Genomic DNA, 17163 nt, shown 5'->3' with positions numbered 1-17163 from the left:
TTTTATTGACTTGGTCGTGACCCGTTATTATTATTGTTGTTCCTGTTGTTGCTAGTTGCGAACGTTTTGTTCTCTACCATTAAGGTGCAACAACAAAAGCAGTTAAATTAAATATAAATCTGAATTTATGCAATTAAATTTGCGCGTCCTGAGGGCAACACGAGCAAGGGGAATACAGATAGAGATAGAGAGGAGGAAAGAGGGTTCGGAAAATGGCTTTAAAAAAAGGATTCATTGGGTACCTACCTATGTACATACATAAATATATAAACACACACACATATGCATATGTATGTACATATGTATGTACATATATGTATATATATTAATTTTAGTGAAACGCAACTTTGCGTGTCCGCAGTGCAGCCCAGTCAAAGCAACAACAGCAGCGGGGGCGGGTCCAAACGGAAGGTGCAAAATAGAGTGGAGGAAATCCAAGGCCCACGCAAAAGTTGTTAAACTGCAATACGGACTGACATGTGTACGTCGACAGGAAACGTGGGCGTGGCTCAGTTGTCATGACAGCTACTACGATGTAGCTTTATTTTTTTAATACTCTTTCGGCAAAAGTTTTCTTTTTTAATATTATCGTGATCTGGTAACACACGAAAAAAGCATTTTTTAAAGTGAAAGCGAGTAGTAGTCCTCTAATGAGATTGAATCTTATATTACTTCTATATATGGAACTAAGAAAAAGATCTAGAATCGATGGGTGAGCAGTAAAAATAGCACTTTCTTGCGATAACTTCACTATTTAATAAGTATCTAGATTATACAGACTTGCTTGATAATCGCGTTTAGTTTGATATTATTCTTAAGTTTCCAATGAACATGTATTTTGGACATGTTTGTATTTGTAACGAGCAGGACTTTCTGTGAATTGTCGATGACGTCGTTGTCATTGTTGTACACAAGAATTGCTTTCAGTTGCTGTTGCCTTTGTCCTGTGCCCCGTGCAGTTCGTTATAACATACGCAAGTCATAAATAAGAAGACGGTTGGGGGGGCTGTCCCAAACCATGCCACGTTCTTGCACTTTTGCCACTTTTCTACTTACTTGCCAATGTGTGTTTGTGTGTGTGTGTGTCGGTAGATATATGTATGTATGAATATGTGTCTACACTCTTGTCCACAAATTGAGAAAACTTTAGTTGTGAGATTGCTCACCTTTTTACTTCATATTAATTTTAGTTATTTCCAGTCTTTGTCTTTATTGCGGTGATTTTATTTTGGTTCTTCATTCCTTTTTTTACCTTTCGTTAGATCTCCAAGCTGTAAATATATCGAATTAGTAGCAAAAATTCATTTCAACTTACCCATGTTAATTGCCAGACGATCCTTACTCCGAGAATATATCCAGCAGACTGATCGTGGCGACGGTCACCAGCACCGCTTATATAGACACTGGGGATAACAGAAAATTTTAACTTTACAGAGTCTGTTAATAAAAATGTTAACTTTACAGAGTCTGTTAATAAAAATGTTAACTTTACAGAGTCTGTTAATAAAAATGTTGACTTTACAGAGACTGTTACTAAAAATGTTAACTTTACAGAGACTGTTACTAATAATGTTAACTTTACAGAGTCTGTTATTAAAAATGTGAAATTAACAGAAAATGTTAACTACAGTCTTTTATAAAAAATGTTACATTAACGGGGTCTGTTTTTTAAAATTGAAAGGCAACAGAAAATGTTAACTGACACAAAATGTTAACTTTACATTTTGAATAACAGACTATGTTAACGTAACATTTTTTTGAAAGACTCTGTAAAGTTAACATTTTTTGTTAAACTAACATTTTTAATAACAGACTCTGTTGTTAACGGACTCTGTAAAGTTAACATTGTTGTTAACAGACTCTGTAAAGTTAACATTGTTGTTAACAGACTCTGTAAAGTTTAAATTTTTTATAACAGACTCTGTTAAGTTTACATTTTCTGTTATCCCCAGTGTCTATATAAGCGGTGCTGGTGACCGTCGCCACGATCAGTCTGCTGGATATTTTCTCGGAGTAAGGATCGTCTGGCAATTAACATGGGTAAGTTGAAATGAATTTTTGCTATTAATTCGATATATTTACAGCTTGGAGATCTAACGAAAGGTAATAAAATTAGAGGAGAACCAAAAGAAAAACACACCAATTTTCTCCACGTAACGATCGTCTGCCAATTACCATATGTTATTACCATACTTCAACAGAATGTGTTAACTGAAATGTAAAGATGGCAGAAACTGCTGTGCAAACAGAAAATGTTAGGTTGGACCGCCCGAATTGAAATCCGTAATGGCATGGCGTTCTAAATGTGTGACCATGACTGTTTGTGGGTGAGTGTTTGTGTATCTGTGTGAGTGGCACTTCAACTCCAATATAAAGTTTGCACTCGAAATGTGCTGCCAGCACTTTTTGGTATTACGCAAAGTTTTTATTCCCCTCTCTCTCTCACTGCCACCGCTTCTTGGCCCCTAGGGCTGCGGGACTGCAGCTGCTTTTGAGGTAAGGTGGGCCCCTGGTTGCTAGCTGCTGCTTCTAGCTGATTTTTAAGAAAAATAGATGGGGAAAAAGTGGGAAGTGGGAAAAACGTAGATACGAAAGAAAAAATTAAATTGCTCGCAATTTGCACAGTTCAATGCGCTTTAGCTAAGAGAATTCTCGCACAGATTTTCATAACTTAGAAGATGGTGCAGCAGTCAATGTCTTTTTGAGGCGGCGGTGCCCTGGAAAGTATGCTCTGCCTTGCCTCAACTGCATATACATATGTATATATGCACTTACCCGTTTGTGTGCGTGTGTATATGGTGATGTATAGAGGATTGTACACCTGTGTGGCAGTGTGTCGAGTTGTAAACTAACGCAATGACAAACGCAATCACAATAAGAAATTTTACAGTTAGTTAAGTTTGTCTTGTTGGGGCTTTTGTTGTAAGTTTTACTTTTGTTTCGCACCTCCAACAACAACAACAGCAGCAGAAGCAGCTGACAAGGAATTCTCTCTCACATACACCCACCCGCTCACACACACCCACACACCCACATTCTATTGTTCATTTAACAAAAAATATGCATAAATAAACCAGAAATTGTAAATGGTTCTCTTGGCATTTACAATTACACGAAAAGAAAAAATAAAACATTTTTGCATCTGCATACGAAAAAGAAAAAAAAAAAGAAAAATAAAACAAATATTATTGCAGCAAGTTAAGCTATTCCCATAACAGTAAAAGCTGTCTTAAATGGAATAATAATTAAAGAAAGATTCATTTTATAAATAAATTTTTTTAAGATTAATTTTCATTTTTAAAAAGGTTTTTTTAAGATGACTAGGAACATATAAATTAATGTTCATTTTCGAATATTCGTCTCAAATAACATACACATTTATTAACATATCTATATCCGCATAGTATTAAAGAGACGTTTACCCGAGGGCTGCAGGTTGACTAAGTATGCCCGATTAGCCAGTTTTCACTGTACATTTCTTCACATAAAAGATGAAAATATTTTTGGAAGCCATAAATTGCGTCTGATGAGAAAGTTAATAAAAAAAACGAAGAAAAAGTTCAATAAAATCGAAAAGGGTGATGATTTTGATGCCCAATAGGGAACATCTTCTGTCTGGACACGAGGAAAACAAAAATGAAAGAAGGATGTGAAAGAGGACCCTCATCATAGTTCATTAAATGCGTAAAGAAATAAAAAACAAAACAAAAAAAAAAAGACCGAAAGCAAATCCCATACCCGAAAAAGATGAGAATGTACTACCCGAAGGTAAAGCATAAACCCATGCCTTTCTCCCCTTCAAAAATGAGATGGCTGAGGACAACCTTTGGGCACATAAAAGCATTTATTTTGTCTTATTTGAGCGAAAGGCAAGTGAAGGATGGGGGAAAGCATAAATAAATTTTGTTTTATGCGTCAATAATGATGAAGTTATTACGACTCTATTAGAATGGCCAGGCAGAATTTCCACCGATTTCGAACCAAAGCTAACACTGAACTCAGGCAAAGAGGAACATCATAAAAAAAATGCTGCTGATTCAGGGGGAAAGGCATTAAAAAAGTTTACGGAACGAAACAAAAAAAAAAAGTATATGTGTATATGGAGTACCCACCTATGTATATAGATTGTATATAGTATGTATATATTTTAACCGCAACCTCAATGCCCATTCGCTTCATTCCCCAGTGTCTCCTTAGTCCTTCTTCTTCAGCCTTTTCCAGCCCACTTAAGCGATGCTGAAACTTTTTTATTAAACTGTGCACAAGCTTGGCTAATACGCGCTATAGATATGTACATATATATATATGTATATATATTACACGATATTGGCAGCGGACTTTTCACTGTGTGTGTGTGTGTCGAGGGTCAATTTTCCAAAATGGCCGCCTGGTTTGGTCTTAATAAAATTTATGATTTCAATGCACGGCTTTGACAGTTCAAATTAAAATGGGTGCCATATCTTTCGGGCCTAGCAGGTAGACATACGCTCTCGAGAAAAACTTGCAAAAAGAAAGTAAAGTAAGGGCGATAAAATAAGTGGAAAGTCGAAAGTTAAATACAAAGTTGAGAGCAAGAGCAAATTGATAACATTGTGAAGTCATAATGCTAAGGAAAAAAAAAGAAGAGGAAAAAAAACTGAAATATGAAAGATTATATGGCCAAAGCCATGCCATGGCAAACAGTGCGCAACCGAGACCCAAAAACCGAGACCGAGACCGAGACGGAGACTGAGGCTGAGGCGACTTGAAGCGGATATGCCGCCGCCATCAAATCATTTTGCCAGCGGAAAAAGCGCTTGACAGAACCCGGTCCCGGTCCAACCACTGCACCCCCATCATTGCAAATGCAAAGCAAACAACAAAAAAGACGAACGACAAAATCGGAATAATGCACAGTAAATTCAAGATACTGCAAAAAAAAAAAAAAAGAGACAAGCAAAACTGTCGTTATGCTTCTTGTTGTGGCTAATGAAAAACATAATCAGCAAGGACATGGGAATGGGCTTGGATATGAACTCGGACATGGGGCATGGCCATGGCAGGCGGCGGCTGACCAACGCCGACCACCAACTGCCATCAGTCCACGTTTCGTTGCGCTTAGTTATTCTTATAAAAAAATGTTCTCTTCTTTAGGTTTTTGGTTTCTACTCACCCAGCAGCGGCAGCAGCACGTTCTTCTGTTTGACTTTCATAAACTTTTAACGACTTTTGCTTTTTCCTGCAGCTTTTTTTTCCTACTTGTCCGTTGCCTTTGCCTGTGTCTTACAAGCGCCGTAAGCGCAAACGGCAAAATTTGTTGTGAAACTTTCTATTTATACCCTTCGAAAAGGCAGGTTATTTAAATTACATCATAAAAGTAATTTGAATTAAATTTGCCATCATTTAATAATCAATATCAATATATTCAACCCAAACAAAATTTGAAAGTTTTTCATAAAATTTCACATAATTGCAGAATGAAAAAAAAGGATATGAAAATGTCATACATCCTTAAGTTTTTACTCTCTAGATGAAAGTTTCACTTGATGTTCGGCTAATTTCACATTTAAATATGATGTTTAATATTAAGATTAGTCAATTTGTCATTTGGTCTAATCATTAGGACTTTAGTATATTGTTAAGTATATTGTAATTGTCGGTGAGCTGAAAATTGGTCGTTTTGAGCTGAAATCACTTACTGAAGCTGTCTTCCCTTCAGTTCGCTTCATTTCTTACTCAAATGTCGCTCGATTGAAGTTTAAACTGCAATCTCATCTCATCTCATCTCATCGCTCTTTCTCTGTCTCCTCTTTCGTTCAGCCCTAAGGCTAATAAATGCAATCCTTGAACAAAACGTTCCTTCTGCAATTTACGTACATAATTTGTGCACAAATTTCTGAAATTAAATTCAACACAAATTCCAACCAATTCTCAAACCTTTGGGCTAAATGGTGTGCCAACACATGTAAATGTCCAAGTCGGAAATGTATCCATTGGAAATGTTGGAGCGGTGGCACATTCATCATCTGTTTGTCCCACATTCTGGTGTGGGTAGACGTTTTGTTTTCTTTATTCTTGTTGGATGGCCAAACGAAATTTCAAAATTCAGGTTAAATGAATTCTATCTTGAACACCTTCCCCCTTTTCGTACATTTGAATTGTTTAGGCTTTTAGGGCTTGGGGTTGACTAGTTGATCTCTGTTATTTGGTAACCTACTAACCTCCATTTTTTATCGTTTGTTGTCTTTTGCAATTAGGTTTCGGTTTGCGGCATTATTTTTGCCCGCTTTTGCTCCATATTGGGCCACAAATGAAATGCACAATTATTTAATGTCAGACAAAGAGAGAAAAAGGCAGAGAGAGAGAGAAAGAGAGAAAAAGATGTCAATAAATTAACAGGAAGCCAGATGTAAGTGAGGGAACGGTTGCGGTAATGGCTACTGGAGGAGTAGGGTTTAGCTTCGACAAAAAAATAAATGTAAATTAAAATGTATAATTTATGTGTGCTTTTTGCAATTATTTACAAACCGACACATTAAAACGCCAAAAGATAATGCCAAAGGACGGGCTCGCGCGCGAGCAGAAGATGCCTGGTCCCCACTCTTGGGAGCGATGAGGGCGTAAATTGTGGGTGTGGCAATGGGCCAATGGCTGGTTGGAGTCAATTGCTCATTTGGTTTTGGCAGCACGCAAATGTTGCCCGCAACAATGGAGTCCCTGCTGACCAATGAATGCGTAATGGGCATCGAGTGTGTGTTTGTATATGTGCCCTCTGGTTACGAGTGTGTGTGTGCTAATTGTATGATTGTGGGCCGCCTTATCGGTCCTGTCCGTTTCCTAGCCAGCGTCAGGTTTCCGCTTATCGTTCCGAGTGGTGACCCCTTTGGCGCGACGCGACATAACGCGCTCGCTAGTCGCTCGGGCGTTGATGATAATTATATAAATTAAATGACTGCCAGAGGAAAGGGGGGAGGCATGGAGGCATACGTCTTTGGGTAACTCAATCGAGATGTCCAAGTCTTGCAACGAGAAATTGTGGTAAATGCATAAATAAATAAAAGTTTCCTTACCTTTAATAGCTCAGGCAATCTGTGACAAACACTCGACCAAGTTAACTGTGAGAGGGGACCAACGAATGGGAATGTGGTGTTGTTGCCGTAACTTGAGCTTAGCAGCTCATGAATATTGTTGTGCTCATGCAAACGGGTAACGAGCTGTCAGAGATTAAGTTGCAAGCGTTATTTTTTATTATATTTAGCCAAGACCCAAGCGAGGGTGCAGATAAGCAGCAAGGCAAGCAAGCAGCAGGCAGGACGAGGATGAGGAGAAGCGGGAAAAATGTATAACATTTTGCATATGGTTAAAGGCAAAGTCACGAGGTAGGGAGGGAGGGAGGTAAAATCGTTTTGACCAGCTTACGAAACGAAACAAACAAACAAACCAGCAGAACTGAAACTGAAACGCAGGCGAAATGGCAGATGAGAAAAAGGCAAGAAGGAGAATGAATGATCAGGGGGAGTCGTTGGGGTAGGGAGGTGCGAGCAGGTCAGTGTGCAGCGGCCCCCAGGACACAGTTGCAAGCGAATTTATGCGCTTTGTTAAACAGCAACAGCAGCAAAAGAAAAAATATATGGCGCAAAAAAAGAAAGACAAAAAAAAGAAAAAAACAGAGCAACAAGCAATTCGCGTCAGAGTCCCCTCGCCATGCTATGGGCTGGATGAAGAGTTGTTGGCTGAGGGGGGCCGACCACTTGGTTCTCTGCATAAATAAAACGGGCCATCCCTCTCGCTATGCAATACAAATGAAAATCGTGTTTGCTTTTGGGTGTAAAGTGGCAGTGGCATGTGCCAGAAAGAGAAGCAAAGTGCGAGAGAGAGGTATGTGGCATGCTTGCAACGAGGATGATGACGACGACGGGACGGCGAAACGACGAACTGGCAAACGTAACCGAATCCGAGGCAAACTGGCCAACATTTTCGTTGTTGCTCCTTGTGATTTACAACAAAACAAATATGCTGCAGGAGCCCTAACGGTGGGAGGAAGGGGGTTGCTGGGGTGATGGGTTGTAGAACTGCGGCTTACCCTCACCTTAGCGTACGGAGGACTGACTGATTTACAAGCCCAGCCAGTTGAGATTGCATGGCGCTGGGTAAATAAAATAAACACCGGCTCGCAAAAACTTCCAACCCATCGTCACTACGGTTTGTTGCCCAAAAGAGTCGCTGCTTGCCTTTTTGGATTCGTAGGTTTCGCATTTCGCAGAGAATGGCAGTGGGAGCAAGCAATGCAATTTTCGTTTGCATTTCGCAAAATAATTAAAATTTAAAAAGGAATGACCTTCTGCCTGATGCCATCTAGAGATCTAGAGCTAGACCATCTCCCTAATAGGCATTGATGCAGTTAACTGCAGCATTTGTCGTTGCCGACAGTCTGCAACGGAACTACGTAGTTGTTCTTGTTGCACGCTGTTGCATGTTTTTCGATAAGATTTAAAATATATATGATATTTCGTATATTTTTTTAATTACACACGCAGAGCGAACGCGGAGAAAAAGGGGAGCTCGGCTTTCGTACCCATTTATCAACGGAAATCATAAATAAAAGGACGCTGCATATTTCATGTGGCACATACACACCCTTCACCCTCAATCCTTCAGCCCACACAGATGTGGCATATTTTTTATCTCCTTTAATTTACAATCACGCTCATTGCGAATTTTAATTGTTGCATAAACGAAGCAGACTTCAGGCTACGAAAGAAAGAAAAAAGGTGATAAGAAGCAGAGCGCGACAACAGAGAGAAGAGAAAGAAGAATCGTTCAAGCCGTTTTCCCACCTTTCCTGCCTGCTTCCTCTTCTTTGACTATCAACAGCAATGAGAAGTTGTCAGACACAGACGGTAGATAAGACGCCGAAGCGGGCACTGAGAGAGAGGTATGAAATAAATAATCTACATAAATACCTATTATAAACATTTTTCTGCTATAAATGCTAAGACAAGAACAAGTACTCTGAACTACTAAAATCGAATATGTTTCTTCGAATATTGTTTGAAAAAATAGTACAATTGAATCCAAAAATCACTATAGGTATACTTAAAGAGATTGTCAGTATTGGGTAGGTGGTGGTACTTAAAAAAGCAATATCAATAGATCGGAATGGTCTAATAGGTGTATAAAATAATCCACTGTTTTAGTTCTTGAAGGTCCTTGCCCTATTGTTAAAACCGCACAAGAATGAAGAGGAGTCAGTACAAAATTAAGTTAAAAGGGAAATGCAATGCACTGACATTGGCTGCCAGCAACGACTGTGGAAAAGGGGGAGGTGAACTGAGAATAGCTTGCCATTTCTCATAGCGGTGGGGACAGCATTTGGTGGGTAAACGAATGGTTATCAAATGGTCGCCTGCCATTCGTTACCACTCTTTTCACTTGGGATATGCCATGACCATGCCACGAGCACTTGGACGCGAGAGAGCTTCTTGCCACAAAATTTATGTCTTCCTGCCACAAGTGGCGTGGCAAGGATGTGGGCAATGTGCTTGACAAATTGCTTATTGTTATGGTTTTTGGCCAGCCAGCCCAATTGGTAAAAGGGATATAAAGATATGGTCATAATCCTGCCGCTAAATATGTCCTCTCATTATTTTTAGGCTACGTGAACGTGAACGAAAAAGGGAAAAGCCGGAAAGAAAAAAAGTGTCGCACAAATGCGGCCTCGTTAATTGTTTTGATTAATGAACCCAAGAGCCAGAAGCATAACCTGAATCAGAAACAACAATTCCAGAGAAGACACGAAAGAGAAGAAAGGAGAGAGCGCGCAAGCCTGACCTCACGTTCATGTGTGTCGTCTTTGGCACGCTGTGACTTCGTTTGCAGTTGCATGAACCCAGTCCGTCCGGGAGTCTTGCCCACTCTCGAATCCGTATACATTTTCCCTCATTCAACTCGCCTGTTTATTCGATTTTGTCGTGCACTGAATTTTCTTAATTTGTAGGGGGCACTTCCTTCATGTTTCCCATCGTTCCCTCGGTTGCTCCAAACCGTGTTGTTTTATTTACTTTTGTGCATTTCTTGCATTTATTTTTTAATTAATTTAATGCGCCAGTTTTGCGCTTGTTGCATACTTTACAGGGTGCTCCCTGCTTTCGACTCTTGTTTCGATTGCATGCCACAGGACATGCAGCAGAACATTGCACGCATGCACGCAATGTAATTGTAATTTGAAAATTGTTGCACTTTGTTCGGGTTATACTTCATTCATAAGGGTGTATGGGGGACAGGCTATATAATTTTCCAGCTAGCTTAATTAAGCGATTTGCGTAGGAAATCCCCAAGTCAACTCAAGTTTTTATTTTGAAAACGGCACGCAAAATCCAGGCAAATTAAAGAGAAGAGCTCTTAAGCGCAATGGCGGTGACGCTCACTAAAAAGGGGCCCTAACTAAGATTGTGTCAACAGCGAAAAATAAATCTCAGACTCAATCCAACAGGCTAAGCCACATCATTTCAGTTTGACCTGTAATTGAATACTCTAACCAAAATTTGACAAGTTGATGGGAAAAAATGCTTGGTTTTATGAATTAATTAGGAATTAACCCCAGTTTAAAGAGGCATTTTTTCATCAGTAAATCAGCAAAGATTGTTATAGCCAATTTTTAAGTTGCAAGACTTAAGAAAGGTTACAATGTATCCAGCAGATTGAATACTTTAGGAGCCAAAGTTCTTGCCGTTTTACAGTCTTAAAACCGCGTATGAATATCATATTAAACGTAGGTCAGTTAATTTTTTTATTTGATCGCCCTTTTTGGATTGCTGTCAAAGAGGCCAAATAAATGAATGCAGTTCACTAGACCTTCTTGGCAAGAGTATTAAAGTATCTCTGAAACGAAGCGAGAGAGACGGACGGGGGGGACAGAGTGTGGCATGCTAGTTAATGCCACTTCAGCTGGCAGCTGCCTGACAACGTCCACACAACGTCCGACAAGGCAGCGACAACGACAGCGACAGGGAGAGCCACGTTGCATGCCACTGCCAGTGCCTCGACTGGGTGGACTGTTTGCAAAAAACAACAAGACTGTGACATGGTCCATTCCCCGGTCTCGTCGTTCTCGTTTCAGACATGTGGCGTAAGCCTATGCTGATGCCTGCTTCTCTTGCTGTGTTGTCTACAATTGCTTCGTGGATATGCACTAATTGCGGCCAGGGAGCCGGTTAAAATGAAATGGATTTTCATTCAACTAAGACAATGGTTGGCTAGCTAGACTGATATCTTGTGCTGAAAATGAGCTAGGCAACTCCAACTGATGATAATGGGATTATGGTATTAACCGTCACCATGCATAGGGATTGGTCATGACCATAAAAGCAGAAGCTAATGGGTAGCAGTTGGCCAAATATATACGCATTACATTGACCCACATGCAGGTCTACCGTCTTCTGGTCCTTTTTGGCTTCTCTTTAACTGCCGGAAGCCAAACACATGCTGCCACACACACACAACAAGTGCAGAACGAGTGGGTAAAACTCTTCAGTCCTGTTTTTTTTTTTTTGTGGAGGAGGCAACAAGTGACTAAAGGGCGCAGATGGGGCACGGTGGAGCAGGCAATTTTCATACAAGGACAAGCCAAAGTCAAATGCTAGCCACAAAAATTGAAAAACGTTGTGGGATATGTTGACATGAGTGAGAGAGATACACGAGAGAAGCCAAACTGAAAGAAAATTATGTAGATTACGTTATTGTACACGAGAAATCCTTGTAGGACACAAACACACCCGCACAATGCGCAACAATGTGCAATGTGAAATCGAACAATTGACAAGTGAACGATAAGGGAGAAGAGGGATGTGTACCAGGTAGGGCACTCGCATGGGTGTGTAGCTGGATGGGATACGTTGTAACAGTCAAAAACGACAACTACGTTGACGCTGACTCCACGGGAATTGCCCAGGGCAAGGAAGAACGAAAAAAAAAAAATTGCAGAAGAATATAAACGGAGTAAACATATAAAAACGAAGCAGGAGAGGGATTCGAGATAGACCAGTGGACAAGTGGACGATGGACGAGGAGCACATCCTGCTGAGCTCCCTCTAGCTCAAGCGGTTGCTTCCAATTGTAGACATGCCACACAGAGCTCATAAGGATGCTTACATGTAAAATCACTGAAAAATTCCGCAGCAACACAAAACGGATTGAAATAGAGAAAGGAAAGAGACTGAACGGGAGAACGACCGACAGACCGAAGGAACGAATGAATGAACAGGGAAAACACAATTTAGCAGAAACAAACAAACAAACAAATGCAGCGAATGGGGCACCAATGGCAAAGCCAGAGGCAGCCAGCAGTGCCACGAGTGGCACGGGCAACCGTTTTTTATTGAGCAGACATTAAGAAAAACTAAAACAAAAAAAAAATGAAGCAAGTAAGTCGACTCGTCGACTCGGGTATACCATACACCAGGTGAAACAAATTTTTTTAAATTTCGAAAACCAAATGTACATATGTATGTCTTTTAAATTGTTTTTACATGTTTCATAGTATGTGCTATCTCGCTCACTCTACGAACATACGAGCACTCTAGCGCCGCTACTAGCCAACGGCCAATTCTGGACCGCGGAACGCGTAGTAAAATACGTTCATACGCATATTTTGCATGTTTCTAGTCCGATTTCAATAAAATTTGGTAGTTTTGTAGAAATAGATAAGATTAATTAGTCTGCCGAATTTGAATGCGATAGTCAAAAAACTACAGGACAAAATCGGTTTTTTCTTAATTATGGAGGCGGAAGTGGGCGTGGCAAAATATGAAAATATATATACTCTGCGCGAATACTAAGCCAGTATACATAGTAAATTTGGTGACTTTAGCTTTGTTTGTTTTTGATAAAATCAGTTTTGTTTGATTTGCGGGGGCGGAAGTGGGCGTGGCAAAATTTTTAAATAGCCAGTTTCTGCGCGTCTATTAAACTAGTCTGCATACCAAATTTGATGTCGGTAGCTGTCATAGTTTTTAAGAAAATCAGTTTTATGTAAATTCCGGGGGGCGGAAGGGGGCGTGGCAAAAAGTTTAAACAATTAGTTTCTGCGCGCCAACTAAACGAGTATATAAACCAAATTTGATGTCTCTAGCTGTTATACTTTTTAAGAAAAACCGTTTTATGTGATTCCTGGGGGCGTAAGGGGGCGTGGCCGAAATTCCAATTAACTCTGAACATGTGCATACTACACGAGTATACATACCAAATTTGGTGGCTCTAGCTCTTATAGTCTCCGAGATCTGCGTGTTCATACGGACGGACGGACGGACGGACGGACGGACGGACGGACGGACGGACGGACAGACGGACATGGCTAGATCGACTCGGCTATTCATCCTGATCAAGAATATACATACTTTATAGGGTCGGAGAAGCTTCCTTCTGCCTGTTACATACATTTTGGCGACTTTAATATACCATTTCACCCTATGGGTGTATGGTATAAAAAACAAGTCAACAATTCTGTGCAGTAGCATAATAGCAACTGCATTGGGCGTCAGCGGCAAGGATACTTTTCTCCTCTCCGTTCCTCCTTGTCCACAACAACAAAAGAAACCAACAAATCCATGCAAATCGGATTTTGTGATTTGGCTGCTGTTCCTGCTGCTGCTATTGCAACTATTTTTAACATTTCATTCTTTTCTTTTTTGTTTTTTTTAAATTTTTTTTGTGTGCTCTCCTTTTGGCATTTGACTTTAGTTTCAGTTTTTGCCCCTCAACTGCTATTTGCTTTGGCATTCAGCTCCTGCCAACAATTGCCGGCCTCTCCAAGGCCCAGCTCGTTAGCGCTCTATGGCTCCTTCCTTCTCCGGGTTCGGCCAGTCAGTCTCTGGGGTCGCATTAGCCGATGCACATCAATACGTATGGGGCATCATGTTGTTAGGCGCATTTATAAATGGTATTTCCTACACTCACACACACCCATATATATATGTATAAATGTATACAAAAGGTTGCTCTAATTTTAAAGGTAAACCATTGAAATTCAACTCAATGGACATGCACTGCCGATTCAAGCTGAACAATGAAAATACTCAAACCAGAATAACAAAGAAAAATCAGTTTGAATATTGAACTATACATACATGTTCTCCATTTTGCCATGTTCACCATTAATTAGCTTCATGTTAAAAGGCAAAATCTTTATTGAAAATATTGTCTATAATTCATTGCCTATGTGGAAGATAAATTGAGAAGATTTGCCAAAACAATTTCCCATTCAAGCGCAAATAGGTTCTAGAAAGAAACAACTAAGAAAGGAAAATTCAAGTATTGCAACTCTTTTGTTTCTTTTAATACTTTTTTGTTAGCATACTTATAAGGGCAATCTGAACAGGATCCAAAAAAATGTTGATTAGAATTTCTGCATCGCGTTAATACACAATTTATGAATTTTACAGTTAAAATTAAATTCAATTCAATGTATAAAATGCTTTTCCATTTAATGCAGTTCTCAGACAAGAGTTTAGCTACTACTGATGGCCAGTTTAAAAGCTTATATTATATGAGGCTGTTATAATTTAGTACGACTCATTATAAATTGCATTTCTCCTATGGGCAGTGAAAAGAGTTGCCCTAAGTGATGACAGATATGTACTTCAGCATCTCACGTATTATCCACTTTAAGCCATTTACAAACTATAGGCTCCGCTTCAGTGTCAGTCAATACGGCGGCGATGGCGGAGATAGAGATTGATCTGGGTACGCTTTGAAATGGAATCAATTTTTCCTCTTTTATGATGTCGCCCATGGCGATGCAGCCGGGGGCAGCAGTCGACAACGCTGTTGACAGGCCAACACCAGAGATAGACAGGTTGAGAGACATATGGGGGGAAGGTGGTAGGTGCGGAGGGAGATATCCTGTTGAGATTAAAAGCCAGTGTTGGTGTCGCGGCAGTCGCAAAGTTTGTCAGCCTCCTTGCCACTGGCAGTTCCAACATCCTGTGTCGCGCTTATCATGGGATATCTAAGGGGTGGGGGTAGCAGCAGCAGCACGCCTCCGCCGTCTTGTGGCGTGCATTATGAATTAAAACGAGGGAATGCCACTCCTGCCAAGAGTTGCGGCATATAAATGGCCATGTCAACGCCAATGTGGCAGCCTATTAAGTGCTTCTCTCCACTTCCATTTCCACCGCTTCCACGCTTTCGTCTGGTGTCCCGTGCCGTTTATTGTTTTCAGTTAGGCTTTTGAGTGGCACTTGTTACACGCACCGAGAGCTCAGAGCTAGTCAGCCCAGTTACACAATCCTTGAAAGTTGCTTCTATTGTGTTGTTGCTCCTCCTTTTTATTTTTTCGTCTTGGCCGTCGCTTGCCACTTTTTTTTTTGCCCAGCCTAAAAGCATGCAAATTTTTGCTTGCTTAAACGCATTACAAACGTCTAAGCCGTCGCTTAGCCAACTTGAAGAAAAAACAAAAATTAAGCGCATTGCCACTTGACAAAATTTTTAAGTTAATTTTCAAACCAAAAGAGAAAAGAGACCTTCCCGTACATACACACTTGAGAAACAAATGTTGAGCCCATTTGAATGCGACGTCATCATCGTCGTTGGCTTAATTACAGGCTGGCTATGGCTTTTGTCTTTGTCCGCGCGTCTAAGAGTAAGGTGCATGTCGGTGTGCCATACGTGACCCACTTCCGGCCCGCATTCAAAAAATAAAGGGGAGAAATTGCAGAAAAGACGATGCCGTGTCACATAAATAGGCTTAGCCACGGAGACGAGGTGTGAAAGCCAGTGCCTGAGTGAGAGTTGTCATGACATTTGTTCACGAAGCGGGCTAGAAGTGCAAGAAGAGCAGGGGCAGGGAGCCTTCATTATGCAACTGCAACGGCATTTGCTTGAGTCTGCGTAAAGTTGGCCCTATTTCGTCGTCTGCCTTTTAAATCTTGGCTTATTTTTAGCATAATAAATTTCGTATGCAAATATTTATGCAGCGATGTGTGTGATATTTCAACCTGTGCCCATTGCACATACACAAGCCGACACACACACACACTTATACACGTGGCAGTCGTGTGTTGTGTTGTTGCCATAATGCATTAGAAGCGGCATAAGGGAGACCTTATGCAAACATGTCACACACATGCAAGCGCCCAATGTTGGGTACGTAACGGAACAACAAGTAGCTCGTAACGTGGAAAACAGCAGCAGCCAAAACAGTCAAAACAGGAATGAGGAAACAAGGAGCAGCAGCATAGGCTAACGAGAGCAACAAAGCCAAACGAAGCCAGTCAGCCAGCCACACAACTTCATTGCATCATGGGCCCAAAAACAATGTCCGGAAATGAGGTACATACACGCACGCACAGACACACACACGCATAGAGTTGCGTGTACATGAGCTGCCCTTGTTTAGGCTATGGCTTTTTGTACACACACACGTTCTCACTTTCATTTCAACCAAAAACTCATACATACAAACATGTGCCTATATTTCTTCTTTGTAGGCTTTCAGTTCGGTTCGCCAGTGTTCGGTTGTTGTAATTTTATGCCATTTGCACCTTCTTGCAATTGGCTTAAGCTTCATGGCATTGGCATATTATGAGAAACAAAAATGAGAACAAATATAAACAACAACAACATCAAACAACGGGAAAAAATTGCATTCCATTTTGCCGCAGCCACGTGCTCTCAAACAAGGCCAACCAATTTGCCTTGCCGTGTTATTTGCCTGGTGCAAAACAAATTCTTTTGTATGTGCTTAGCCAAGTATTTCATTAGCACATACAACTTTTCAATTTACCGTATTACCAATTGTAAACTTTGGCTCAGGTGCTATGTTAACCTCTCACACCCTTCACCTCTTCATGCAATTTATTTGTATGAATATTTAGAGTGAACTTTATTTCACATAGATATTAGATCAACAGCTATTGAAAAATTTGAGAAAATTGTTTTCCCTTTGATGGTTAATTAAAAACTTGCATAATACCAACAAAGGTAACTTAATTAGAAAGTGAAAGCAAATTCGGTCAACACATTCACTGCATACGCAATGTCTAAACTAAGGTTAACCCATATTTAAATTTGAACTAAAATAAAAGTTGTAAGCATGGAATGTCTACCCTTTAATCTCAATGTCGTTGTCAACAAAAAAACAATTTCTCCCTCTCTTTCTCTCTTTCTATGCGTGTATGTAGATTATGG

The 17163-nt window shown here is 40.3% G+C and overlaps 1 protein-coding gene across 1 annotated transcript in view; it reads right to left on the bottom strand.

Moving 5' to 3' along the window:
* Positions 1-1380: 1380 nt before the first annotated feature.
* Positions 1381-17163, bottom strand: part of LOC137585803 (lachesin) — a 149402-nt gene continuing 133619 nt past the window's right edge. Inside the window, exon 12 of the mRNA XM_068301757.1 lies at positions 1381-1403. Within this exon, the coding sequence (XP_068157858.1) occupies positions 1393-1403 (11 nt within the window). The 3' untranslated portion in view covers positions 1381-1392. The remainder of the gene's footprint in view (positions 1404-17163) is intronic.

Source organism: Drosophila tropicalis, unplaced genomic scaffold, assembly GCF_018151085.1.
Source record: "Drosophila tropicalis isolate 14030-0801.00 unplaced genomic scaffold, ASM1815108v1 contig_878, whole genome shotgun sequence".
NCBI lineage: Eukaryota > Metazoa > Arthropoda > Insecta > Diptera > Drosophilidae > Drosophila > Drosophila tropicalis.
The sequence above is the reverse complement of the archived record's forward strand: the minus strand, read 5'-3'. Positions and strand labels throughout refer to the sequence as shown.